At 39.4% G+C, this 24,214-nt stretch overlaps 1 protein-coding gene across 3 annotated transcripts in view; it reads left to right on the forward strand.

Moving 5' to 3' along the window:
• LOC137167129 (BDNF/NT-3 growth factors receptor-like) overlaps nucleotides 1–24,214 on the forward strand; it is a 259,594-nt gene that overhangs the window by 159,695 nt on the left and 75,685 nt on the right. For all 3 annotated transcript variants that reach the window (XM_067569138.1, XM_067569140.1, XM_067569137.1), the window contains one exon: nucleotides 4,421–4,609. In XM_067569138.1, coding sequence (XP_067425239.1) covers nucleotides 4,421–4,609 — 189 coding nt within the window. The remainder of the gene's footprint in view (nucleotides 1–4,420; nucleotides 4,610–24,214) is intronic.

Below are 24,214 nucleotides of genomic sequence, written 5' to 3' on the forward strand. Positions count from 1 at the left end.
ATGCTCGCACAAAGCCAAACACACATCAAATAGTGCTGTGACATTATATGCGTAGCTAATAAATATACGTTTCAAGGAAGGTTTTCTCCCAACTGTTTGCTGTGCTCTGCACTTCATTATATAAAAATCTTCACCAAAAACAGGCATAATCCTTGTAGCTTTGCTAGTAGCATCAATCTTCTAAGGATCTGGGTTATCAGGTATGACAAAAACAGCATCAGTATTAATATTTCACTTGATAAATTGCAGAGATTTAGACGCATTGCTTAAAATTGTCAACGGTGACTTCCCAGTAAAGTGAAAGGCATTTGAAAAATTACCTCTGAAGTTTCAGGCTAGAGGGAAAACTACTTTTTCAAACCATAAAAAGGTTTCCCTTATGGACCGCTAAACCAGAATCAGGGTTTTAATTGGGGGGGGGGGGGGGGTGAGAGGCAGGGATGTTCCTACAGCTGAACCCTTTAGGCTACAGTTCAGATGGCTATGTCAGCTTATTTAAAGGCTGAATTCCTAATGAGATCTCCAAATCCATCCCCCCTATACATGAGCCATCTCATGTAATGATAAAATGTTTTTATGGTGATACTGTGAGCCAGTTAAGAGAGGAGAATCACATCAAACAATTTCAGAAAGAGGAACTCATAAAAATGAGGAAGTTAGTTAAACAGAAATTAAAATGTTCAGTGCCAAAAGTTGAAATCTTTGCAAGCTGCATGGAAACTTTTTAAAGACACCATGACGGAGGCTCGATTTAAATGTATATCCCAAATTAAAAAACATAGTAAGAGGATAAAAAAAAGTGCCACTGTGGCTAAACAACAAAATAAAAGAAGCAATTTGAGGCAAAAAGGCATCCTTTAAAAAGTGGAAGTTACATCCTATTAAGGAAAATAGAAAGAAGCATACACTCTGACAAGTGAATTATAAAAATATATTTAGGAAGGCAAAAAAAGAATTTGAAGAACAGCTAGCCAAAGACTTAAAAAGTAACAACAAACATTTTTTTAAGTACATCAGAAGCAGGAAGCCTGCTAAACAACAGTGAGGCCACTGGACGATCAAGATGCTAAAGGAGCATTTAAGGAACATAAGGCCGTTGTGGAGAAACTAAATGAATTTTTTGCATCAGTCTTCATAGATGAGGATGAGGGAAATTCCCAAATCTGGGCCATTCTTCTTAGATGACAGATCTGAGAAACTGTCCTAGAATGAGGTGACAATACAGAAGGTTTTGGAACAAATTGATAAATTAAACAGTAATAAGTCACTAGGACAAGATGGTATTTACCCAAGAGTTCTGAAGGAACTCAAATGTGAAATAGCAGAACTACTAACTGTGATATGTAACCTATCATTTAAATCAGCTTTTGCACCAGATAGCTGGAGGATAGCTAATGTGATGTCAATTTTTTAAAAAGGCTCCAGAGGAGATCCTGGAAATTACAGGCTGGTAAGCCTAACTTCAGTACCAGGCAAATTGATTGAAACTTATAGTAAAGAACAGAATTATCAGACACATAGATAAAGACAATACGTTGGGGAAGAGTCAACATGGCTTTGGTAAAGGGAAATCATGCCTCATCGATCTATGTGAATTATTTGAGGGTGTCAACAAGCGTGTGGACAAGGGTGATCCAGTGGATATAGTGTACTTAGATTTTCAGAGAGCCTTTGACAAGGTCTCTCACCAAAGGCTTTTAAGCAAATTAAGCTGTCATGGGGCAAGAGGAAAGGTCCTCTCATGGATCAGTAACTGGTTAAATGATAGGAAACAAAGGGTAGGAATAAATGGTCAGTTTTCAGACTGGAGAGAGGTAAATAGTGGTGTCCCCCAGGGCTCTGTACTGGGATCAGTACTGTTCAACATATTCATAAATGATCCAGAAAAAATGGTAAACAGTGAGGTGGCAAAATTTGCAGATGATACAAAACTACTCAAGATAGTTAAGTCCAAAGCAGACTGCAAAGTGTTACAAAGATATCTCACAAAACTGGGTGACTGGGCAACAAAATAGCAGATGAAAATCAATGTTGATAAATGGAAAGAAATGCACATTGTAAAACATAATCCCAACTATATATATATATAAAATAATGGGGTCTAAATTAGCTGTTACCACTCAAGAAAGAAATCATGGAGTCATTGTGGATAGTTCTCTGAAAACATCCACTTAATGTGCAGCGGCAGTCAAAAAAGAATGTTGGGAATCACTAGGAAAGGAATAGCTAATAAGACACAAAATATCATATTGCCTGTAAATAAATCCATGGTATGTCCACATCTTGAATACTGCATGCAGATCTGATTGCCCCATCTCAAAAAAGATATATTGGAATTGGAAAAGGTACAGAGAAGGGCAACAAAATGATTAGAGACATAGAACAGCTTCCATATGAGGAGAGATTAATAAGAAAATGACTTTTCAGCTTGGAAAAGAGACAACGAAGAGGGGATATGATAGAGGTCTATAAAATCATGACTGGTGTGCAGAAATAAGGAAGTATTATTTATTCCTTCTCATGACACAAGAACTAGGGGTCACCAAATGAAATTAATAGGCAGCAGGTTTAAAATGAACAAAATGCCCAGTCAACCTGTGAAACACTTTGCCAGAGGATGTTGTGAAGGCCAAGACTATAATAGGATTCAAAAAAGAACTAGATAAGTTTATGGAGGGTAGGTCCATCAATGGATATTAACCAGGAAGGGCAGGGATTCAAAACCATGCTCTGGAGTGTCTCTAGCCTATGTTTGCCAGAAACTGGGACTGGGCGATAGGGGATGGATCACTTGATGGTTACCTGTTCTATTCATTATCTCTGAAGCACCTGACATTAGCCACTGTCGGAAGACAGGATACTGGGCTAGATGAACCATTTGTCTCACCCAGTATGGCCGTTCTTATGTTCTTAATTTGGAAATGTGAGTTCAGAGCTGGCTCTTCAGTGGGCAGTGTAGGGAAAATGCTGTCAAGGTTTAATTGTGACATAGAACTAAAGGGTAGAGAGCAATTAAGCAGTAAACCATGAGAGCTCCTGGATTACTTGGTACCTATTTTGACCTTGGATATGCTATAAGCTGTTAAATGAAAAGCCCCTTAGACGCACCTGAGAAATAGACAATCTGCATAACTTTAATGAGTTATTCTTACCACTTTTTATCTTGCCTATTGGCATGACTTTAATTGTTTAAACAAAATGCAAAGAGAACAAAAGACAAGTGGCCACTCAAATATTGGACAAAATAAAAGTATCCTTGTTTCATGCAGTTGTAATAGCCTTTGCACAGTTACTCTAGAGTCCCACTGAAACATAGAGTAGGGGTCGGGAGTATTCCTTCCCCCTGCCCTTCTTGTGTGTTTGCCCAGCACCTGCCAAGGTCCTGCCTGCCCACTGGCAGGGCTGGATTTAGGGGCAGGCAACCCAGGCAACTGGGGGTGCCAGGCTTGGGGGACACCAGGCTTGAGGTGCTGTTTTCGTCGTTAGTGACAAAAGGGAAAATAGAATTTTTGAAGTAAAATGTTTCGGGTATTCCGTACATAGATTCATTTTTCACTAACCTCCTAGAATGTTCTAGGCCCTTGTAGAATCTCATGGAACCTTCCAGACTTTTTGAGAACTGCAAATTAATCGTCTTATACAACAGGGATAAATCATGCATGCAAATCATGAATCAAAGTCATGAAATGGGCTACAAATGCAATAAAAAAAGGTATTCAAAAGTTAAACAAATGGAGCTGGGGAGATGCCGAAGACGCTCCTCTCCTGGGGCACCATTTGGTCTAGGGCCAGCCCTGTCCACTGGGCTCTGAATTTTGGTTTTAACCCTCTTAGTCCTTCAGAATTCAGAAAACTTCCGTGGTCAGGGTGGATGCATCTCACACACATAACCTGTCTCACAATGAGGCCTTATCAAAGGAAAACATCCCTCAGTTTTGTTTTTGAAGACTTTACTTGTGTTCTGATTTACTTATGTTCTGAGTATGGACTAATGCAAACAAGCAATGAATACAGGTTACAGCTTATTGCTGGAAACAACAGAAGAGTTCACTGCATTTTCTTATTTCTCCCACTGTGGTGGATCTAATCCTATCAAGTCTATGTAATCTACCAATATGGATACTTCTAACACAGTCATAGCCATAGTATCTGAGTGCTTTAGAGGTTACCTCTATGGAATGATGATCCTTCTACGTATAAAGGAGTCACCAATTGAATCCTTTGTTGTAAATCCCATATGAAATATGTTCTTCACCACCCTCAACACACATGCAAAATCCCAGAGTCAAAAACACCAACTAGCAAAAAGAGAGCTACTGGCTAGTGGTGTTTGAGGTCAGACCCGTCAGTGCTAAAGCAGGTGACTGAGGGAGGGGAAAAATGTGTCAAGTTACAGGGGAATCTTTGTTTCTAACTCTAGGTCCTTCTTCAGTTATCAGCAATGATGATGATTCGGCAAGTCCCCTCCATCACATTTCGAATGGGAGTAACACTCCTTCCTCTTCTGAGGGCGGCCCAGATGCAGTCATCATTGGAATGACAAAAATTCCTGTCATTGAAAATCCCCAGTACTTCGGAATCACCAACAGTCAGCTCAAGCCAGACACATGTAAGTACAGATATTTATATGTATTTTGGTCATTTATTTTTCTCAGCCATGAGCTGGGTCTCTTTACCAGAGATCACAGGAAAATAATGTAATTTACAGGGATGGGGGAGTGGGGTTAAAATGTATGCAAGTCATTAAGGACATTGGTACATGGGACGAACTGCTTTACGTCAGTCAAAGCCAAAGGGCCAAATACAGCCTTTGTGAGAATCAATTAAGTAAGCTAAACAGAAAGCCTGATCAAAAGTCCACTGAAGTTATTGAGAGACTTTCCATTTATTTCAATGGTCTTTGGATCTGGCCCTTGCACCTAATATGAATTTGACCCAATGTATACTCAAGAGAAGAATTATCTTTCTTTGGGCCAGAACCAGAAGTCGATATTTGCACAGTATTGTTATATACATTCTGTTACCAAATTATTTGTGTTGTGGCTATGAATGTAAATTCACTTTGAAGTATAGATATTTTTAAAAGTAATATTAAAGAATAGTGTTGAGATTACAGAGGGTGACATCTTTTATTATTCTGCTTTATTTGTATAGTTCAGGCTTTATATCTAGAAAAGGTGTTTAATATTTAAGATGAATATTTAATATTTAAGATGTTTTCACCTCAGATGAACAGTAAGTCTAACTATCACCTATATATTCTCAGTTAATCAGGTTAAAGGAGGCAGGTTGTGAAGAGAGCGGTTAAAAAACATTCCAGGCTTCTGTTACTGATCTCCAAAACAAATATTAGTTTTGCAAATGAACATTTTAAAAGTTGGGGGTTTTGTTGTTGAAATATGAAATATAATAGTATGGCAAATAATTCATAAATATCTTGAAAAATCGTAATCCACAATAACAAGAGCAGTTAATATGTTACTGGAGCCTGGCCACTAAAGGTTTTTGTAATGGTTCAGCAAAAAAATGGTTTTGTAGCATGAGAAGAATGAAAAAATATTACTTTCCCCATTATAAACATTTTAAAAATGCAATTTTTTTTTGAATAGTCTGATATAGACAGAGGTTGGAAATTGTGGTAGAAGTGGCCCATACTGATGACAAATGCCTTTAAGTGTTACAATAACAATTATTCTCATTTGACCAAATTATAAGCCTTCATAAATTGCACACTTCTCATGCACAGTAGATTTTGTATAAGCTTTTCCTTAAATTCATAGGCTGCATGATCCATTTCCCATGGAAGTTAGTGGAAAGACTCCCATCGTTTTTACTGGGCTTTGGATTAGACCCCATGTGTGTGGTTGAGGAAGGCTACATTATGTATTACTGTACATGATTGATTTAACAGTGGGGCAAAAATTGTAATGTGGACGCACAAGCTGGGGCTACAACCTTTGCCTTAAGCCTTGCACAGTTTACAGAGTGTAACAGCAACCATACTTCAATCACTGTGGTTTTTATCATGTGTAAAGGCTGAAACCAGGGCAGTCTACCTCTCCTGTGAAACCCTGAGATAATTCCACATTGTTCACTTAAGTACAATCCACTGCAGAGTGTCAGGGTGCCTCTGCAACACCAACTTTGCCATTTTCTGGCTTTTAATCATGCAGCCCTTAATGTTCTCTTAACATTATTTAATTATATAGAATTATTGTATAATTTGGCATCTCCTGTACAGTAGTTCTCAGAAGGTCTTCAAATAATCTATTACACCATATGCACTATGCTGAAATAATTGTTTTTGTACTTGATAAGCATAAGGAGAACACTGTATATGTGCATTGTGATTGGAAAATCAATTCCTGTGAAAAATAGAATTCACCAGGGAATTCCAATTGGGGTAACGTGTCCTCATGCCATCTACAAAGATACATAAAGGATCATGTGTCTGAATATGAGGCTCTTGTACCTCTGCTCTCAGCTACATTAAAACACATATTAATTTGTTCTTCTGAAAGCAAACCTCGGTGCTTTGGCTTTAACAACAATGTTAAAAAAAATGTACATGCTATACTAGAAACTCTCTTCCAAAACAAAGAGGTCACTTGAGTTTAATAGGAGGTTGGAGCTCAGCTATAGAAATATTGCATCACAACAGAGCAACACTAACTACAATAAAAGTTGTAAGTCAACAATCTCAGGTTCTGATCCTGAAAAGACTCAGGCCATATCTACACAGAGCAGCAACGCCCACTATGTGGGTATGATTTCTAAAGCGTACTAACGTGTTGTTCATTAATTGATCTGTGTAGACCCTGCATGTGTGCACTAAAAGTTCCCTAGCGTGCTGTTTGAAACACCCCACTAGTATGCATTGCCCCACCACATAGACGTGCCCTTAAACATGTAACTGATTTTGCACACTGTGAGTAATGCAGTTGACTTTGGTGAAATTACTCAGAGTGCATAAAATTAAGCATGTGCGTAAAAATGTGTGCAAAATGAGTACTGAAGTCTTCACATTACTGTGCGTGATATGAGCACTGTATTTGAATGAAGAATGTGGAGATGTGTACATCAGGTCATTCCACATTCTGCTACATTGTGTTGATGCTCTCAGTCTTTGAGATATTTGGGGTTTTATTATTTTAAACAAAGGGAACCAAGTAAACTAGTATAGCATAATATAATCAAGCCAAATCCAATTTCTTCTACCACATTGAGCATGTCCAATAAAGAGGGTAATTTGAATTGTCTGGCACAAAAATGGTCTTCCCATGAATAATTTCACACACACTCTGTCTCATTCACTCACTTTTTATTAGCGTTGCACTTGTCCTTCTTTGACCTGCAAACCTCCTCCTGATTTGTATTTTTTGATATTTTTGTAAGCTGTAAGCTCTCATACCTTTTTCCTGTTTACAGTAATACCAGCTCTAATGTCATCTGGTTTCTCATCTCAAGTAAAATAATTAACATTTATGTTTATTTCCAATCCAGCCTAAATACAGCTGTCATCAAAGTGTTAGACACCCGATCAATGACTGTCATGATGGCAAATGATTGTCATGCAGGACCTGTGTGACTAATATTTTTTATGCAGCATTTTCTGGGCTAAGTGAAATCACATTCCAACAGTAATGCTATATTTATATGGAATTTGAAGGAGCACGTTTGCTATGAGTGGCAAGTGGAGTTTGTTTTATCATTATCCATTTAAGCCATGTTTTAACCTCTCGTCAAATACTTAATCCTGTACACAGCACACCAACCTCCAACACCAACTCTGAGAAATGTGTGTGTTTCCAAAAATAGCTATCACAATTAATCTCATTTGAAATTCCATCACAACACCAAAAAATCAGTACTTCTGCCATTGAAAAAAAGTCATTCCTGAGAAGTACCAGCATCCAAAAGTCTGGGAACAAGGACACTAAAACGTGATAGTTCTCCCTTCCTCTTCTTGTACAGTCATTCAAGGTGAAAAAGCAGAACTGGTGAGGTCTGGTTTCAGTAAGCATCCAAAAGTGTGAAGGTGAAATCCGGTCTCAATTTCATCCTGGATACTTATCTAGACCTTCACTGAATGTACTGATAGACAATTGAAAATGGCCTACGTCCCCCATCCATGCCCATGTGATATTTCCCATTCCAGCCACCCGTGGCTAACAATCCATTTTCCTCTGGCTGTCCAGCAAGCCAACAGGACTGTACGACAGCTCCTGCTCATCTCGCAACCTCATCTTGCCATGAACACTCGTCTACTGCTAGCCTTTTATTCAGGGCCACACAGAGGTTTTGGGGGGCAAAATCTGACAATCAGGCCTCCACCCTTCCAAAGAAATTACCACGGGCGGGGTGAGGGGGTGGGGTGAGCGCTGTTTGGGGGTGGGGGTTGAAGAGGCACTCATCCCGCAGCAGCGTCTCCTGTACAGTAAGGTTGGGCCCAGCTCTACGCTCCAGGCATTGCAAACTGGCATGTGGGGTTTGGTCTGGCTGCTGCTTTGTCATGATCCTGTGAACTGGGCTGCTGCGTGACTCGGTTTGGGAGCCCTCTCAAACAGGAGGCCTGGGCAAACTGTCTCCCACTCTGCTCCCCTGGCGGCCATTGCTTTTATTCGGTTAATCTGCCACTACAGAAGGCCTGAGGGCTTCCACTTTGAATTTTTGCATTCCGTGGTGCACCGAGTAATTTAGGGCACACCAAACTCGTTCACCTCTTTCTACTTGAACTAAAGTCAGGAGGCAGCCCTTTTATGTGTTGGCTGGCTGGCTAACTGTGACATGTCTAGTTTCAAATGAGTCAGAGCACTCACAGCCTGGCTGTGACAAAATGATCTTTGTTATGAGATCATTTTAAATGAAGTTGCAGTGAGCTGGGAGCGGCTTGTGGTCTTCTCACTTGGTAATGGGACTTTCAAATGTCACTGTCAGAAAGCCGGCCAGACAGTCTAGTGAAGTAATCTTCAGTGCAGAACACTCACATAGACGGCAAACCTTCCTGAGTTTATCCTCCCTTGGCACCAACTGTACTGTCTAAGATCTCACAGGTGCTGTGGCTAGCCATGCCTTAAAAGTCACTTTTTGTGTCTTGTTTTACTAATTCTAGCAAGACATCATAGACCTTAACCTCATTGGCCCCTTCAATGAGACCAGGACTTTTCCAAGATTAGTGTTTTATATTCAGGCATGGCTGCTAAAGTTATCAAACTGACCCACCAAAGCTATTGAAATAGGACTGACAAAACGAAGCCATTTCACCTACAAATTCAATAGTGCATAGCTACTGAATTTCTTAAATTGTCACTTAGCGAGCTGCTCAGTACTTGGAATGTATCAGACCATTACTGTTATGTTTTAATGATTAAGGGTGGAAATTCACACCATAAATAACACTGCCTTGTTGATAGTAATGTGAAAGCAAAAGTTCAGGGCTGGAGATGCATAAAACATAGATGGGATTCCAAGGGTTGTGATTTAGGGCAGAATTATCCCAGACCAGAAGCTGCTGTGAGCTAAATTTTGGGACTGGAAGAACCAAATTCTACCCTGTGTTACACCCAGGCGAATTCCCTGGATGTCACTGTGGTTGCTTTGGTGTAACTGTGTGAAAAATTTGATCTTTGATCTTGGTTTTATGTGTAAAGATCCCTGAGCCAAATCCTGGCCTCAGTCACAACAGTGTAAAAATGAAGCAATTCCACTGACTTGAGTTTCCCTATCCAGCTAATTCAAACGCTTTATAGTTACAGCAGGCTCATAGTTACAATTCTTCTTTCTTCAGTTATTTTTTAAAAGACAGTCTCACTGTTGCAAAATGACATACTGGGCAGGGTTTTTACTAGTTTCTGTGTGGTTTATCAGCTGGATATTTGTGCAACGGCTAAGATACAAAACTATGTTTGTTTTAGAAAACGTGAGGAAATCTGGGTCCTTCATATGGGTGGGTCTTGGTGTACCAGGATATTTCTGATGCATTTCTCAATCACTCAGTCATCATTTTTCCCTTTTAGGTGTGTACTGCTGTGTATGTACATATAAGTGTGCATGTCTGAGCATGGAAGTTTAGATGTATACATTAGGCAAAAATCTGAGTGACATAATGGGATTAATTTTTATTTGTAAATACAAAAATGACACAAGCTTGTGCTTCAACAGATTAAAATGAAATCTTTAATCTGAATTTGTATTAACACATTAAATATCACCTTTTGATAATACAATATTGGAAAATAAGGCAGGGTTAGGTAGACTTGAGTGAAAAATAATAATTATGATACTTAGCTCAAGTGTCTCTAATGTAACATTTATCCTATCTGTATGTGCCTCAATTCAGATTCTAGTGGATATAAGTGGAAAAATACACTAGAACAGTTTGTTTTAGTGCAAAAGAGGCTGTCCACATCCTTGCTATTAATTATTTTCACACTTCCTGTTGGTTTCTGTTAAGGAGTGCTGCTGCTGCTGCATACCAGTTAGAAATAATTACTATAAACTAATTTCTACTGATTTTGAAAATCTGCAAAAATAGCACAAATTAATTAGCTCAGTAGCTCCAGTCCTATAGTATATTGCTAATTGCATGTATGATGGTAATTTTTTTTTAAATAGGAGCTTTGAGAGTAACTCTCCTATATGCCATTTTGAAAACTGAGTTTCATTATGACAGCCATTAAAAAAAGGTCTCACCATCTTGTTAAAGCTGGCCTAAGTCCTTTGCTTAGTTACTGTGCCCAAAAGCCAGATTGTGGCTTGCCCTGACACTGCTACCTGGAAGAGTAGATGGAATAACCCTGTCCCACCCACTTCCCAAAAACCTGCAGAGCCATGTTAGGGCTTCTTGAGCTGTAGGTCAGGGAGAGACAGCAAGGAATTTTGCCACCACTTGTGATTTTATCATGAGTCTCTTTGTTGTTTCTCTTTAAAGCCCCAGATCTTGGAGTCAAGTGATCATTTTGGGTTTCAGTTAAAAAACAAACAAACAAAAAGCAAGTTGAGAATGAAAGGCAAATGAAAAGATCCTAACATTTATTATTTTTTAAATCTCAGGATTTTAAAGCCAATCTCATGGTTCTGGTTCTGACTCTTGAATGTTTGAGGTTGGCAACTCTGAAGATCTTCATGACTGGTACAAGTCTGATCAAGTGGTTGAACAGGGAGGGCCAGCAGAGTTGAACCTCAGCGCAAACAGTGGAGAGTACGCTACACCCAGGAAAGGATTGTAGCAAATTACTCCTCACAGGAGCAATGAGGGAGCAAAGAAGGAATTGTGATTCTGAATTGCAGTTCCTCCTTGAGGCTTTTCCTCCATGATCAAAACACTGAACAAAGGCCCAGTCCTACACATATAACACCAGCAAACCTATTTGCCGTGGCTCTCATCTTTCTTTTTTGCAGGGATCCTCGCTCATGCTGATGGTTCTATGCACTTTTTAAAAAATTTAACGCACACACCAATATAAAAACAAACAAGCCCCACAATGATCAAACCACCCACAGTCAACAATACTGCCCAACGTAGTAGTAATGAATAATCATTAATAACCTCCCACATCTATCCACACCATATCCAGCATCTCCAGCATCCATGCTCACTGGAGGTCTGAGGAAAAGACAGGCTTCTCAACACCTCTTACAGATTAACAAATCCAAACTCTGTTGGGCCAAGTGGGGAGGCAAGCACCCCTTACAGAAGATACTCTGCCAGTAGTCTCCTTCCTTTTAAACAAAAGGGCTGTTTGCTTAAGGGTCTCCACTGGTCACAGCAGTGATGCTGCTGCACAGAGAAAAAGTCAGTTTCTCAGCAATCTAGGCCCCAAGCCCAGGCACCATAGAATAATTATTATTAACCTGCAGAGCTCAACATTTATAAACAGCTCTGCCCTACATAAAAGCCATCCTGGCCTAATCATCCAACTACACAGAAAACAAAATAGCAACAAATCCAAACAATCTTCAGTCAAAGCCTAATTAAATGGAAAAGCCTCATGGCATGATCTGAACTTGTCAGACTTGGACTCAGCTGACAGTCCAGGTTCCAAAGATGAGAATCTTTAACAGAGAACACCCCAAAATTTGCATTTTTAGACACTGACAGCCAAGATGCCCCAGTAGGCCTCCACTATCACGTTGGGATATAAGGAAGGAAATACATTGATATTTATATTTTTTCCAGTCAAATTGTGTGTTTAGCTCAACTGGTATTTACATGTCTTACTGGTCAGGCTAAATATTTTCTGATTCAGCTGCACATTTTATACTGTTGATGCGGTTGGACACATCACCACACGAGCTGTATGACTTCTTGATTGTGCTGCAGATTTCAGTGAAGGAAATGTTATGCACGCCAGTAGCTATGCTTCACTTTTCTTCAACTGAGCAGCAGATTTTTGCATTTTAGTCCACCACTGTTTGTCCTACACATTTTGCTAATAATCTGGCTGCATATTTCCTTTGCCCAACACACAACATATAACACAAAATAAATTTAGTGGAATTAGAATGTTTACCACCTGCTGTTCATTTGGAATCTCGGCAGGCCACTAATTTATTTAGTTTTCATCCAGATGGAATAAATGCTTCCCAAGACTGAAGTCTTCAGCCTCAGGAGCTTGTTTTCCTTGCCCCATGGAAAGTTCAAAACCAAAAAGAAATTCATCTCCTTTTCATTTTTCTGTAAAAGTGAACCGAAAAGATCACTATTATCCAGATTGATATTCGGGAAGCAGTACTGATCTGTACAAAACTGATTCTTTTCACTTAGTAAAAGAGAAAGCAGAAAGTTGTTACATTTTCAGCAAAACGTTTAGGGTCCACTTACATTTCAGTACACAGAACAGTGTGTGATCTTGCACACACTTATTTGCGTGATCACTGCTTACTCGTCCCAGGATGGCCACAGTTGTGAATGGGTCTACTGACATGAAAAAAGGGTTGTAAGTTCTGGTCCTTAATTTGTGAACTGTTCAGCTTGAGCAGCCTATTGTATGAAAACCCAACCTGTGAAACATGCTTTTGGAAGTCCGTTAAAAGAAAAAGATTTGAGATGAAGTATGCATTTCAATTACCAAAGCACAGTGTGGAACGAGCTAACATGAAATGTGCAGCCTAATGACTAATGCATATAGAGTGCCAACTTCTGCAGTTGAAGTGGATAGCTTCATGAGTAAATTTGATGGCTAAATTAGGCTCTGATTAAGCAAACCATCCCTCTTCAGCAAAGCACCTAAGTACATGCTTAAAGTTAAGCCATATGTAAGCGCTTTGTGGAATAATGGATGGATGTGCTTAAGAGGTTTTCTGAATTGGGGCCTTAGCCAGGGACATTGCTGAATCAATAAAATAGGCACAAAAACTATTAAACAAGTGTAACTTCCATGGCACAACAAACTGGGCCATTTGCCTCAGTTATTTGACTATTCAGTCTGTCAAAAATGTGTACAACGCTTTCCCTTGAAAGTATGTAGCTAAATCAGTTACATGTACCTGACAAATAATACCATACGTGTTACAATGACTCAATGACCCATCTTCAACTCCATGGTGTATGGGAAGTTCAGGAGATGTTCATTTTTAATGTATATTGAAAGCATATTCTAAAATAATTTAAGTGAATTGAAAAGAAGATTCCCTTTTTGAAATCCTTAGGAAAAATATAATTTATAAAAAGACCTTCAGGATGAAGAATGCAGGTGTGATTCTTGCTCCTATAGAGGTTAATGGGAGCAGGAGCAGATCTCTGGTTCTGTATTCCTTGCCCTGGTGGGAATTTTGGCTCATCCAGAAATGCGGGTCCTGAGGAAGAAAAATAATATGTAGACACAGAGGACATCAGCGCAAAATAAGAAAAGAATAAATTCCAAAAAATATAGAATACATTTTAACATATAATGAATTCAACAGTGTGACATTTTTCCTTTGGCATAAAAAGTCGAATAAATCTTAAGGTAAGAGAGTCAGAAACAAATCAGAAAAACTTGTAGCCAAAATGATCCATAAATACATCAACCATTCTCTCTAATTCATTACCAGTGATTGCATCACTATTAAGAAGTTTGTGCTTACTCCATGTGTCTAGTTGCAGGCGAAAGTGTTCCAAAGATCATCTCAGAGAAAAGAAATGACTGCTAGTGCAATAATCCACCATAAATGTTGATTACATCAGTCTGGGACTTCTTGTAGTTTTAGTAGAAATTACATTGTTTCCAAGCTATGCAGCGTTTTCATGCCTCTTGTCAGACAAACGCCTATAAGAAAATGAGGTGCCTAATACTATATGATAGTTAATATTGAGATGAGTGGAGCAGATTCTGTCCTACACCAGGGTGCAAATGGGCCATGAAAGGGTCAGAATTTCTCCAGTGTAGGAAGGAAGGAAAGAAGATGTGTAAGGGGAGTATTGGAGTGGGAATGGCGAGAATCTTCTGGGTATTGTGAGCTACAATGACAGATCATTGACAGCTGTGGAGATATATGCCAGGGGCTGCGTCAGCCCAGAATCCAAACAGGAGCTCCCCTGAACTATGCCTTTTGTGCTATACTGCAGCACAGAATCTAGCCCAGTGACTCTACTGGTCCCCATGGTAACCTAGGAGACTGTGTTGCTCTCTGTGGAAAATGCTTTCAATTGACAATTATACAGCATCAACAGGAGGAAATCCAGACTAAGCTACAATGTGAATACATTCCAAGGCAGGATCTGGATGAAGCTTGATTTGGATACAATCATGAATTATGAGCAATCTGAGGGTCAGAGAAAAGTGGCATGAACTTTTAAAGTGTTTCCAGCAAAAAAAATAATATTCTCTAACACCTACCAAATGCGCCGCACCTTCAAAGCACTTCACAAACATGAATTCATTAATGCTCTCAATATTGCTCCAGTTTTTACTGCCCATAACAGCAGTTAGATCAGAATGATAAGGCTGTAATCCTCCACAGAACTGATTGAATTAATTAATTAATTTCTGTTTATGCGCACATTCTTTATAAAGGAGTCCTTTGATGTAGGCACTCCTTGACACATTTTAAAAATACAATTATACAGATAGACAATTCCAGGAATTCCCTTCAACCAGTAATTAACATAAATCATAGCCCAGCAGCTAAAACATATTTCTGATACTTATGATCTCCTACCAGAGCCCTCCCAGTCTCTCTCTCAGCTTGGAAAAAATGAATTGGCCATTCAGTGTGCCTTGAATTTGACAAACTAGTTTTACTTAAGACTGGTGAGAGAGAGTTTCAAAGCTGAAGGGCCTCTCAGAGAACATCCTAAAGGCCGAGAGACTCTAACTTTGGAGCTTTAATCAGCCCAGCTGTTTGAAGTCTCTGGGTGGTTCCTCACTCCTGGGTGGTGAGGGTGGAGCTGAGCTGAACTAAGCAGGAAAGACTTGGTATAAAAAGTAACTTACTAGGCAAACTCAAGAGCCAGGAAGGGAGGCAGCTAATCGGAGGGTTTTGGTGGGAGTTTAGAGGAACTGTGAAAGGCTCAGTGCTACGTGTGAGGTCATTTTGGCCAGCGATAGAACAGTGATGATAACCTGCAATTGATGTGCCATGTTCTTTCTTGCTTGAAGCCAGAAAGGATTTCCTGTGCATAAAGTGCAAGTTGGTGACTGTGCTGCAGGAAAAGATTCTTGGCTTGGAGGGGCAAGTTGAGAATCTATTAAGAATCAGAGAAGCTGAAGAATTCCTAGACAACCAGGTTTGGGAAACACCAGTACCCCAGGTTCAAGGAAAGAAGGGGCCTGGTCGCAAAGGAATCAGTTGTAGAGGAAGTTAAAGAGCAGGCCTACAGTTCATAACCACTAGAGGTCAAGGCCAGAGACAGATGAGGATAGGCATCCTGTGTTCTCCAAGAGAATAGAAGCAGAAAGAATTCCACACAGCTAGAAGTTGCAAATCAATACCTGATCCTCAGCATGGAAACTGTGGAAGACACCTCTCAAGAGTCAGCAGGTCCAAGGAAATGAAGAGATGTTTGGAACACATGGATGGATGTCAGCTTGGCCCAGCCTATAAGAAAAGTAAGCTTATCCACAAAAAGTTCTCCAACCATCCAAGGTAGAAAGACAATCCTTGCTGGCTATTCAATACTCCGAAGAATCAAAAGAACATTCTGCCAGGGACAGGCAGACAACACAATGGTGTACTGCCTTGTCGGAGCCAAGACACCAGATGTCACTGTAAGATCAGATAGATTTCTGAAATTGAAGAGCAAGGATCCATTGGTGATGGTTCATATCGGCACAAATGACACTGCATCATGGGATATTTCACAGATAGTAGAGGACTTCAGGGAACTTGGAAGCCTACAGAAGAAGAAGAATGTCCAAGCCATTTTCTCTGAGATCCTTCCTGTCTCTTGAGCAAAGGAAGACAGAAGGCAGAAGATTCTGGAAGTGAATCACTGGCTACATAAGTGGTGGAGGGTGGAGGGCTTTGATCCACCCTCTTTGGGGAGAGAGGGCTGTATAGTTTGGATGGCCTCAATCTCAGTAGAAGGGGGACTAATCTCCTCAGGGACTGGCAGGCTAGAGCAGTTAGGTGGGTGTTAAAGACGGTAAAAAGAGGGAAGATGTGAGAACTCAGTCAGCATAATATTGAGATGTTGAGAACAAAATTAATCAGGGACCCAAAGGACCAAAAGAGAAGAAAATTTTGAATTGCCTATGCACTAATGCTAGAAGCCTGGCTAACAAACAAGAGGAATTGGAATTGCTCCTTTCTGAGCATAAATTCAATCTATATGATATTATGGACACTTGGTGGGATGATTCACACAATTGGAATGTTAAAATCAATGGTTATAACCAATTTGGGAAGGATTGAGTGGGCAAAAGGGGAGGGGAAATGGCACTCTAAGTCAAAATGGTATTACCTGATTCCAAGTCATGAATAACTCAGAAGAAAATAATCTTGAATGCTTATGTGGATTAGTGTCCTAACAGATAGAGCAAAAGATGAGATATTAGTTAATGTCTGCTACAGACCACCAAATCACACTGGGAAACAGAGTGACCTGCTCTTTACACACCTATCTACAATTTGTAGGAAAAAAACATTGTGTGATCAGGAGGACTTCAATTTCAGTGAGATATGCTGGAGGTCTCATGCTGCCAATGCTAAAAAATTCTTGGAATTTCTAACTATTATAGATGACAATTTCCTAACTCAAAAAGTGTTGTAGCGAACACAGGGGAATTCTATATTAGATCTTGTCCTAACAAATAAAGAGGAACTGATCACAGAACTAAAAATGAACATTAGCTTAGGTACAAGTGATCATGACTTGATCACATTTATAATGTTCAAGCAGAACAAATATATATCCAGACCAGTAATATATATATATATATATACACACTAGGTGCTTTAATAGGGCTAATTTCACAAAGCTGAAAACAATTATGAGCCAAATCTACCAGGAGGAGGAATTTAATCATAAAAATGTGAATGATAATTGGGGATAATTTAAGAATACTGTACTAGATGCCCCAAAAGTCACAATTAAATAATCAAGAAGAAAGCTATGCTGGTTAAAACACTGACCTGATGTAGAGGGGAAGTAAAGGCAGCTGTAAAAAAATAATGGAAGAAAGGGAAAGTTGATAATAATGAATATAAATCAGAAGTTAGGAATTATAGAAAATTGATAGGAGAAGCAAAGGGACACAAAGATAAATCTACAGCCAGCACAGTTAAGGAAAATAAGAGATTTTAAAATATAATCGGAACAAAAAGATGGAAATGGTAGAATTATTAATAATAATGCAGAAAAGGCAGAAGTGTTCAATAAATATTTCTGTTCTGTATTTGGGAAAAAAAGATTAGATAGTCTCATATGGTAATGATAACACTCTTTCTGTATCACTAGTATCTCTGGAGGATGTTAAATAGAAGCTACTGAAGTTAGAGATTTTGAAATCAGCAGGTCCAGATAACTTGCATCCAACAGTTTTAAAAGAACTGCCTGAGGATCTTAGTTGCCCATTAATGTTGATTTTAGATAAGTTATAGAGCACTGAGGAAGATTCAGATGACTGGAAGGAAGTTAATATTGTGTCAATTTTTTAAAAGGATAAATGGGATGACCCAGGTAATTATAGACCTGTCAGCCTGACATTGATCCAGGGCAAGATAATGGAGCAACTGATACGGGGCTCGATTAATAAAGAACAAAAGAAGAGTAATATAATTAATGCAAATCCACATGGATTAATAGAAAATAGGCGCTGCTGAACTAAATTGATATATTTTTGATGTTATTGTAGGTTTGGTTAATAAAAGTGATAGTGTTGATGTAATACACTTTTGTGAGATGTTTGACTTGGTGCCGTACAACATTTTTATTAAGAAACTAGAATGATATAAAATTATCATGGCTCTCATTAAATGGATTACAAATTGGGTAACTGATAGGTCTTGAAATATAACTGTAAATGGAGAATCCTTATCAGCTGATCTGTTTCCAGTGGGGTCCTGCTAGGATCCATTCTTTGCCCTGTGCTATTTAGTATTTTTATAATGATTTGGAAGAAAACATAAAATCATCACTGATGAAGTTGTCAGCTAAAACAAAAATTGAGGGAATGGTAATGAAGAAGATGGGTCACTGATTCAGAGTGATCTGGATGGCTTGATAAACTGGGTGCAAGCAAACAATGAGTTTTAATACAGCTAAATGTGAATGTATATATCTAGGAACAAAGAATGTTTGCCATACTTACAGGGGAATGGGGGCTCTATCCTGGGAAACAGTGACTCTGAAAAAGATTTGGAGGGGGAGGTGTGGATAATCAGCTGCACGTGAACACCCAGTGTGACACTGTGTCCAAAAGACTTATGTGATCCTGGGATGCATAACAGGGGAATCTCAAGTAGGAGTAGAGGGGTTATTTTACCTCTCTGTATTCGGCTTTGGTGTGACCTCTGCTGGAATACAGTGTCTGGTTCAGATGCCCACAATTCAAGAAGGATGTTGGTAAATTGGAGAAGTTCAGAGAAGAGCCACAAGAATGATTATAGGATTAGAAAACATGCCTTTTAGTGATAGACTTAAAGAGCTCAATCTATTTATTTTAACAAAGAGAAGGTTAAGGGATGACTTGTTTACAGTCTGTAAGTATCTACATGGGGAACAAATATTTAATAATGGACTCTTTAATTTAGCAGAGAAAGGTCTAACACAATCCAATGTCTAGAAGTTGGGAGTTAGTCAAATTCAAACTGCAAATAAGGTGTAAATTTTTAATGGTGAGAGTAATTGACCACTGGAACAATTTACCAAGAGTCGTGGTTGATTCTCTTTCACTGACCATTTTTAGATTGAGATTGGATGTTTTCTAAAAGATATGCCCTAAGAATTAGTTTGGGGAAGTTCTATGGCCTATGATATACAGGAGGTGAAACCAGATGATCACAATGGTCCCTTCTGGCCATGGAATTTATTAATCTAAAAGCTCTGTCTTCTCTTTGAGATGAATTGGTCATTTCTACTGACCACAACTGTGGCCGTATCACACCGGGAAAGACAGGCAGTCTTCCGGATAAGTAGTTTCCAGGCCATTGAGGGTTGGTGTGAATGGATAGGTGTGCAGCCATGGGTATAACAGGACACACCGTACGTGGACGGGGTATGACCTTTCAAAGGCCATTATGTGAATGAAGGAACCACACGTGTAGTTTTGGTATTAAGTGAACATTCAGTGGATCATGTCTCTAGTACACCAGTGCCCACAATGATTGAAGTCTGTTATCTGCAAATTCTTAGGGAATCAGTGTAATTGAAGTACAAAACCCATACAGGGGAAAGAAATGCCACATAACTGAGGTCAAGACCGTATAGCACAGCCTTAAATTGTTAAATTATGTTGACAAAAGGTTATGTAGCGCCTCTAGCTATCAACATTACCGTTTTCTTAGTGTAATACAACAGAAACATTTTTAGAAGTCCCTTTATCAAAAGTCACTTAGACATTTAGAGCAAGATTGTCAAAGGAATTTAGGTGCCTAAAGATGCAGATAGGTGGTTACTGGGATTTTCAAAAACACCTAAGAAGATTAGGTGCCTAACTCCTGTTGAAATCAGTGGAAGTTAGATGCCTAATCTGTTTGGTGCTTTTGAAAATCTCATGAGCACCTTTAAAAATCTGGCCCTTAGAAGTCTAAAGCCTGTTGAATGACAATAATTCAGTGAGACCATAGGACCTAATGAAATTCAAAAGGACTTAGAGTTCAGCAGGCCTCCCTGGGCTGCCCTGCATTGCATCTGGGGATCAGGACCTGAATTAAGGAGATGTAAAGATGGCTTAAAACCAGCTTTGCCACATCCCATCACTTTAAGCATCTTTTCTGAAACCAGCACTGAAAGGAGGAACAGAGTAGTTGGGCTTTTATCTCTGTCAAACATCCAAATCCAGATTATTCCCCTCTATTTGGCATTGGTGAGGCCGCGTTTGGAGTATTGTGTCCAGTTTTGGGCCCCCCACTACACAAAGGATGTGGACAAATTGGAGAGAGTCCAGTGGAGGGCAACAAAAATGATTAGGGGGCTGGAGCACAAGATTTACAAGGAGAGGCTGAGGGAACTAGGCTTGTTTAGTCTTCAAAAGAGAAGAATGAGGGGGGATTTGATAGCAGCCTTTAACTACCTGAAAGGGAGTTCCAGGGAGGATGGAGGTAGACTGTTCTCAATGGTAGTAGATGACAGAACAAGGAGCAATGGTCTCAAATGGCAGTGGGGGAGTTCTAGGTTGAATATTAGGAAAAAAATTTTCACTAGGAGGGTGGTGAAGCACTGGAATGGGTTACCTAGGGAGGTGGTGGAATCTCCATCTTTAGAGGTTTTTAAACTGCGGCTTGACAAAGCCCTGGCTGGGATGATTTAGTTGGGGTTGGTCCTGCTTCGAGCAGGGGGTTGGACTAGATGGCCTTTGTCCCTTCCAACTCTATGATTCTATGATCCAATTACTTTCAAACTTGGGGGTTTGGAATCTGGATCTGGCACCAGAGTTTTCCCAAATTGTCTTGTCTGGATTCAATGTGTAGTTTTGGCTGATTATTAGAGATAGCTTTGAGCCACAAACGTGAATCTGCAGCTCACATTCAGGGCTTTGGTTTGGGACCATCTCTAATTTTAAAATGGAACTAGCATTAGAAGACACTTCTATTTTGGTGGTATTCTTTAGGAGTTCATTCGTTTTTGTTTGTCAGGCTGCCTCTAAAGGATCTGCTGCTGTAATAAAAGCTACTGATATGCTTTCATTTTTTGTGTCCAGAGCCTGAAGGCCTGTGACTGTCTTCAGAAAAAAATAACTGAAAACAATATTAACCGAAGGACAACATGTCCGTAGTAGAGCAACAAAGAACAGAAAAGAAACAAACCAAAAAATCCCTGCCTTTAATAAATAACAAACAGTTTATTCAGACTGAACACACAAGAGGAGTTTATTGGTCTCATCCCCATTAACATCAGGAAAAAGCAACACATTTTGCCATGATTGGCAGTCTCTGCTCAAGAAAGATTAGGGACTAAAACAGCAATGGGGTTGCAGGCCAGGATTGAGCTGCAGTGAAAGAGTTTTGTGGGAAAGCTTGTTCAGCACCTGCTTGTACTGTAATATACCTGGCACAAGCCTGTGCTATTTGTCCTTCATTTTCGTTAGGGGTTCATGTTTTACAAATAGAAGGGCTCTCTTTCTAGACCTACTTTTGTAGGGAATCTGAGATTGTACTGTGCATCTTAATAATTTTCTCCATGACTTGCTGCAATATTCCATACAAAGCAGAAAAGGTCTTTCATCCCTGGGCAAGAATAAAAAAGTGGACCTACTAGATCATGAGCCATCTCCAGAGGAGATATTGGGTGAAATACTGGCCCCATTGAAGTCAATGTCAAAACTCCTATTAATTTCACCCACTGTGTCTAGACTCAACACAGTACAGGAATGTACAAATTGCCTTACTGGATCAAACCAGTAGTCCTTCCCGTATCCTAACGGTATCCACAACCAAATGCCTTAAAAGAAGGTGGAAGATACCCAGAAGAAAACATTTATGTAATAACCTTCCCATAGAGAAAATTTCTTCCTAACCCCTAACAGATAGAGGTTAGTATATGCTATGAAGCATGAAGGTTTATATCCCCTTTTTATTGTAACCCTATGTAGCATAATTGTGAATGTTCTTCTTATGATCTCTATTCCTCCTTCTCTAGATAGTGAAGCCAAACTAATGTAGCACTATCCAAGTGAGACTAGCAGGATAGGGATACGGGTGAGTTTTGGGACTTGCCCCTAAAGCTTAATGGTTAACTCACCCCTATGACCATGTCTCCTTTGGCCTTGTGGTTAATCCTGGCCTGTGGATGCAAGAAAAGTTGTACGTATGTATCAAATGATGAATGGCTCCATTCAGTGTAGTTTTAGAACATGTGCCCAGGGATTCTCAGTATCCTTTGGTTGTTTTTATATTGATGTGAGATAGAAACTTTGACTTAATCCTTGTCAAGCCATGTCATTAAAAGGGCTGGGTCCAAGAGCTGCCCAGCCCCCGCACACAAAGAGCATGTTTCTCTTTGCTCATATATGAGCCATTTTGTCTCTGGAGATCATGCAGGTGTCATCATGCTTCTTCTTTCCATGCAAATCTAGGACATTACAGTGCAGTACAATGAGAAATAATTCATCTATTGCCGACAATTCTTATTCTATTGGCAAGTGACCTTCTTCCACCTAATAAAAGTCTCTTAGGTTACCTAGCTGAGCCAACTTGTTTGCCAGCTGGAATCATCTCTGCCACTAATTGTATGTTTTCTGGGGATATGTCTTACCGGTTTTTATACAAGTTGATGTTTATGATTTTTATATTTGTCCAATTTTTGCCAAAACATTCTTGAGAACCCTGAAGTAGGGCCAGGCTGATGAATAAACATAATGCAACTCAAGGCAGGTATTTTAGAATTAAAGAGAAAGAAAGAAGTTGCAACTTTTCCTTGCAGCAGTGGCTTCTCTCCAAAGGGTTGATCCAAAATTGATTTCCCATTAAAATCAACAGGAGTCTGTCTGTTCCACTGCTTTCAGTGTGATTTGAATTAGGTTCAAGGTGCATAAAATAGGACATTTCAAACAGCAAACTGCAGAGTTAAACAAACCTACAGTATTGGGTTTTTGTGCAGTAATTCTTAATCAATCTAACCCATGAAACATTCTGTACATTTGCTATACATACTGTCCTGCAGTGGGAGGTCTATGCTGAGCTGGTAAACGTCCTTGTTTCTTTTTCATGAAGAATCACAATGTACCGAGTCATATAGGGTGGTGTCAAAATAGAACAAAATGCACAAGCAGTTCAATGGAAGCTTTGTCATCTCATGCCTTGAGCATGTGTTGGAGATTAATTGAATTTGGTGCATCACAAGTATACAAGTCTTTAAAAAAATGACTAGGGGTTATTTTTAATAATGCAAAGTAAGTTTATGGAGAATTTTACTGGTGCTTTTAGAGAAGGGGGCTGTGCCCGAGCATATGATACTTATTTTGCACCATATAAAAAGGATTGTTATTGCAAAATCATGTCAATCCTCAGTACATTCTTGGCCTCATCAACTGTATATTCCCATCCAAACTTCCATAAAAGTCTTTGAGGGAACATTTTGCTACGCTGTATCTGAGTTTCCTTTGTGTGTATGTAATATATACAAACACAAGTCAGAATCTGTGTTGTTCGTCAGCTTAAACCATCTCAAGTACTGAGTTCTTGAAACTCAGTTTGCTTGTTCCGTGACCTGAAGTGGAGGAGAAAAAACCTCAGCTGCCTACACAAAGGTTGGCTGAGTGTTCTGAAACTCTCCTCAGTGAGAGAGAAAAAAATCAGAGAAGTATTGAGAACAAAATGTCTTCCTGCATAAGCTTCTTTCTATCCTCAGTTGTTGCATTCTTAAAGAGAGAGGGACAATTATTTTGGAGGAAATGAAGTCTAAAATGCAAGAGAGGATGACATTTTAGACAAACTCACCAAGAATCTCAGGCTTGTATAGTGAGGAAATGGACACTGTATACCCTTTGATTTTGAAACTTCGATATGAACATTCTGAGGCCACAGTCATGAACTGTCCCACATCCCGTCCAAGTCTCCATCCTGCACGACTCTGTAGTCTTAACTTTAGCAAATTCTCGTAAGTCATGTCAGAGTTGCATGCACTAGCTGA

Source organism: Emydura macquarii, unplaced genomic scaffold, assembly GCF_026122565.2.
Source record: "Emydura macquarii macquarii isolate MOO-44397 ecotype Brisbane River unplaced genomic scaffold, CSIRO-AGI_Emac_v2 contig_2897, whole genome shotgun sequence".
Taxonomy (NCBI): domain Eukaryota; kingdom Metazoa; phylum Chordata; order Testudines; family Chelidae; genus Emydura; species Emydura macquarii.